Raw genomic sequence first — 5,149 nt, forward strand, 5'->3', positions numbered from 1 at the left:
TGAACTCCCTGCTGCGGGGTGTAACGGGGTTTCGACGGGTTCAAGAGGCAGAAAAAGGCTTGTTAATGTGATTTTTTGCATTCTTTCTGGCCATAATCGTATTATTTCTGTGCAGTTTCCACCTTCCTGCAAGGCTGGTGGTGCTGAGGGCGTGCACACAGCCATACACAGGTGCTGGACTACCCTCGATTATTTTTTCTATGCTTTTGCTTGAGTAACTTAATATTCTTTATTATTCCCCATAGATTACTTGGGAGATAATTAACAGCATGTTCCCTTTGGGAAGAAGAGAGGATTATAATGCAACTTGCAGTACCTCACTTGGGTCACAACAACCCCATCCAACGCTATAGGCTTGGGGAAGAGTGGCTGGAAAGCTGCTGATTACGAGCCGGCAGTGTGCCCAGGTGGCCAAGAAGGCCAGTAGCCTCCTGGCTTGTATCAGAACTAGTGTGGCCAGCAGGAGCAGGGAGGTGATCGTGCCCCTGTTCCAACCTAAATGGTTCTATGATTCTTGCTCATCCTTCTTTGGCAAATGAGCCAGATTTTTGGGGAAAATAAAAAATACTTCTCTCTTATTTCTCTCGCTTACACACCTCCTGTCCCGACCTTGATTCACCCCAGCTCCTGAACAATTTTTATTTCTAGAGTTACACGCAGCCGGAGTTGCTTATTCACTGTTGCTATTAATAATTTTTTTTTTTTTCCATGGGGACCAAGCCAAGATCAGCAGAGGAGAGGTAACAGCCCACGAGAGAAAGATCTGGAGTGTTTCTGTGTATCCACAACTCTTGTGCAATGGGAAATGCCGAATTTACGCCGCTGTGCACAAACCGTGAGATTTATGTAAAAGCGGAGGCCCGGGGAGGCTGTGTGCAGCAATCGCCTCTTCTTTGTGTGGTTTGGGAGGGTGACGAAAGGTATTAGCAGGATTGATTTACAAGGAACAGGGAAACTCAGACGCCTGTCTGAGCAAAAAGGTCCTGAAACCTGAGGTTTTTTCCTCCCTGCTGTGAGTTTTCCCAGTGAGCTGCTGAGAGCGCTGCAGCTGGAATGGGACTTCAAAAAGCTGCGGAAGGAAGGGAAAAATGATCAGTTAAAATATGTTTATTTTAAAAATTATTATTTAGAAACAAACAAACAAAAAAACCCACCCAAACAGGGAAAACGGAGGAGAAGAGGGGAAAAATAAAAGCTCGGGCTCGTCCGGGATTTGAACCCGGGACCTCTCGCACCCAAAGCGAGAATCATACCCCTAGACCAACGAGCCAGGCAAAATTAGCCGCTGGCGACTAGTTTCCCGGTGCGGGTGTCGGTGCTCGGAGTGGATCCGCCCTGATCCCGGTCCCGGTCCCGGTCCCTCCACGGTTCCGGCGTGGAGAACGACGCTGGTGCTTTTTGGGAGAAAAAAAAAACAAAGCAAAGGGCTGAGGCCCCAGCGAGATTTGAACTCGCGACCCCTGGTTTACAAGACCAGTGCTCTAACCCCTGAGCTATGGAGCCGGCACGACAAAACGATTCCTCTGTGGAGGTGTCCAGGGGGGAACCCCAAAACCGGCTGCGTCACCCCAAATCTTCATCACCCCCCAAAACCCACCCGAGGCACCAGCCTGGGCCAGCTGCGCTAAACACAGCGACAAACAGCAGCAGCAAGGAGCATGGCACCTCCAGAAGCCTCCAGTGCGTCGTACACCCCTGTAACACCAAAAGCCCCTGTAACACCAAAAGTTGGGGTTCAGCCCCTACGCTGAACCACTATGAGAGTTGGGGTTCAGCCCTTAGCACCTCCAGCATCTTTTTTTTTGTTTGTTTTTGCAGGAGGTTTGGCCAAAGTACAGGCAGCGAGGAAAGCTCCGCGTTGCTGCCGGAATAACCCAGGCGCTGATGTCCATCTCTCCCCTCTAAGGTTGTCTAAAGGCAACCGTTGGCTCAGCCTTTATCTTCAGCTTTTTGTTGCAGCCCTGATTTGAGGAATATGCAAATGTTGGGTTTGTGCTTAACATAAATAGATGTGGGGGAAAAAAACCCCACCCCAATATAGATAGATATATATATATACCTTCATCCCAATATATATATCTGCTTTCACTTAAATTCTTTCTTTAGACTTAAATTCTGAGCAGGACAATCCTACAAACCACAATTCTGATGTTCTCCAGCCTGTTAGCAGTTGGGAATAATAAACAGGAGAAGGTAAGCGCAGGTAGCACCTTCACATTTTATTTCCAACACGTGGGCTAGGAACAATCTGGGAGTTTTCAAATCTGCTCGGGTGATGTTTTTTGCTTCCCGGGGTTTGCAGAAACAGCATTTTTCACGTACAAACAAGACGAACACCAAGCCACGACATAAGAAATACCGCATCTCCTGCTGATGCCTTTCTTCTTCTTGGGATTTTTATTTATTTATACAATTTCTACAGTGGCATAGCTTCAGCAATGGTTGGAGCTTAGAAAATTCAGGCATTTTGCTCACCTGTTCACAGCTTGACCTTTATAAGAGTTGTTGCAGCTTTAAATAATGTGGATTTAAAGCCAAACTCATTTTTAAAAAAAAAAAAAGTAGACTCTCAGGGTAGGAAACAACCCACCAGCTGAAAACAGAGATGTTCATGCTTAAACCAGTCATCCCCAGCTCTTTTTACGACTAATGTCATCTTAAATTCACCCGATCCTGCGTTAATACATCTCATAGGAGATGGATTGTGCTTCATCTCCAGTAGCCAACCTTCAACGATGCGTGGGAAGCTGCACCTGTAAACCTGGGAAAAAAAGCACCCCTCTCCACGGAGTTAGCAACAGACGTGTTTTCTGATGGATTCACTCCATTTCTGGTCTGTTTTGATGTCACCTTTTGCACAAGTCAGGCCACTTTCTAAGGCGGCCTTTGATAGACCACACATCTTCACAAGCAAGGGCAGAAGCTGGTGGAAGCAACTGGAGGCATTTAGGGCAACCACCCACCTGCACACCCGGGATCCGCGTGCCCTAGGAGAGGACTACAGCGTTTTCATTTTATTCTGCTGCCGTGACATGGATTTACTGCAGAGAAGGGGTTTAAAAAAACCTTAAAACGTAGGAAATGCACTTGTTCAGCCCACAGTTTCCTGGCATTGGAGTTGACCAGGGTTTTGCCAGTAGGTTTGAGCACATATGAAGATCAGCTGTGCACAGAAATGTCTTTTGCTCCTCTTAGGACTGGCCAGGAAATGTTGTTCTTCATTAAAAAAAAAAGCTTTCCCCCTCTCCCATATTTCCTAAAGAGGTTTAACAGGTTTTCTAGAAAAGGTTAAAAGGCCAACCAACAACACCCAAAACCAGAAACCATATTTTTCATCACTTCAGACAATAATACACTTACTATTTTTTAAAGGCTGCTTTGTTTTGGCAAAAGCAACAGTGAACAAAGCAAGCCGCACGTTAAACATTTGCTGTCTTGGCAAAGACTGAGGATTTCCAGAAAAAGAAAACAGAAGACAAAGGTAAAGGGGTGATTTTGCTGAGAAGTGAGCAGTAAAGAGAGCCTGAGGAAATCTAAGATTCGGCACCCGAAGTCTACATGACTACGGGCAAAGCAGGACAACCTTGGGGGGTTATTTTGAAGACAACATCTTCTACATAGAGAGGACCTCAGGAGGAGTTACACAGGAGCACCAAAATTCCGAAACATGGGCCTTGCCCACATCCAGTAGGACAAACACACCTGAGCAACATCAACATTTGTTGCTTCACAAACAAAAAAAAAAAGCACCTTTCAGCCTTTTCCAGCAGCAATACCTCCCTCCTGCCCAGAGGAGCCATGGACAGAGAAGCACAGAGCTGTTGGAGAGGGCAACCAAAAGCCCACAGCATCTCTTCAACCCTAGCTTGACTCCAAGACAGGTCAGATCTTGGTGGCCATGTGGTTTAGACCACCTGGGACAGCTCAGCCCACCATCTCAACATCACAAAACTAGCCTTTGGAGTACAATTATTATCCCAGATTTTAGGAGCACCAGCTGGAATAAGTAACCAGGCACCCACCTTTCACTGGGGACCTTTCTTCCCAGCAGGAGCAAAAGGGAAAAAGCCAGAAATTCCAGCTGAGACCCTTATAACCACTCACACAGCCCAGCATGGGGGTGTGAGCATCCTCACTGAGCATCCTGACTCATTGAAATCCAATCATCTCCCCAGGAGCAGTTAATAAGCCTAATTACCTCCTCCTAAATCTTGTAGGAGTGAAGGCACCTGGGCAGGATTTCCACTTTTGGCACAGAGGTGGCAACTACAGTGTGTTGGGAGCGACAGCATAATAAAACAATGGAAAATCCCCATTAAATTCACTTCAGGAGGAGCAAAATTTTCTAATTGGATTTCACTTCATCAAGTAGAAAGGAGCTTTGCCTATTCCGGCTTTGGATGGATGTCCAAAGTGTCCTGCTCGGCGTTACTCTCTCCACCTTTCCCACGGGACATTTATGCACTAAACATTTCATTTTTAAGTCATTGACACTTCTAAAGGGGTAGAGGGTCGACTCCAAAATTTCCCACCGGTTCTAATACTGATCCTTAGACCCACACAAGAAAAGAAAAATACCCGTCCGTGATGAGACTTGGAGCCACAAACCAACTACCAGTGGTTTCCTTCTCGCTGAAGAGGTGAGGTGGTTCAGAGAGGGGTTTAAGATGGTGACCACAACCTTCTGGGGATTGCTGATGATTTCAATAGCTGTTCTCTGGTTCAAGCTGAAGACCCTCCTTGGGATATTTTTCCCTGACTACCTGGTTACCCATCTATCAGTATCTGCCTGCCAATGTACCAACAAACCAGGCTGCATGGTTGACTAGAGAGTCTCTTGTGCTCATCGCTGCTGTCCAGGCACCATCCAGCGAAGACCACGGAGATAGGTCCTCAGCGAAGCCCGTGAGAAGTCTCAGGGGCACAGTTTGATGTAGGTAACAGTGGAACAGACCGAAAAGAGAGGGAACACCTTCTCCTGGAAGGCGACGTTGAAGGTGAAGATGTGCTGCATGTTGTCAGCGTTGTAGAAGGAGACTTCTTCCCCTTCGTAATCCAGGTACACCCTGACCTTATTGAGTTTCTGGCTGAGGCACAGCGGCGTGCGTTGGGGCGAGGTGACCGCCCAGTAGCGACCTCCATTTTGCTG

General features: G+C 47.0%; 1 protein-coding gene and 2 non-coding genes across 3 annotated transcripts in view; all 3 read right to left on the reverse strand.

The window, feature by feature from the left end:
- Positions 1–1,198: 1,198 nt before the first annotated feature.
- On the reverse strand, positions 1,199–1,270 carry TRNAP-UGG. Its single transcript has one exon. It is a non-coding gene; the product is annotated as a tRNA-Pro (tRNA).
- A 160-nt stretch (positions 1,271–1,430) lies between these two features.
- Positions 1,431–1,503, reverse strand: TRNAT-UGU. Its single transcript has one exon. It is a non-coding gene; the product is annotated as a tRNA-Thr (tRNA).
- Positions 1,504–4,915: 3,412 nt separating this feature from the next.
- Positions 4,916–5,149, reverse strand: part of TRIM7 (tripartite motif containing 7) — a 10,941-nt gene continuing 10,707 nt past the window's right edge. Inside the window, exon 8 of the mRNA XM_009584649.1 lies at positions 4,916–5,149. This exon is cut by the window's right edge and continues 311 nt beyond it. Within this exon, the coding sequence (XP_009582944.1) occupies positions 4,916–5,149 (234 nt within the window).

This window comes from Fulmarus glacialis, unplaced genomic scaffold (genome assembly GCF_000690835.1).
Source record: "Fulmarus glacialis isolate BGI_N327 unplaced genomic scaffold, ASM69083v1 scaffold17189, whole genome shotgun sequence".
NCBI lineage: Eukaryota > Metazoa > Chordata > Aves > Procellariiformes > Procellariidae > Fulmarus > Fulmarus glacialis.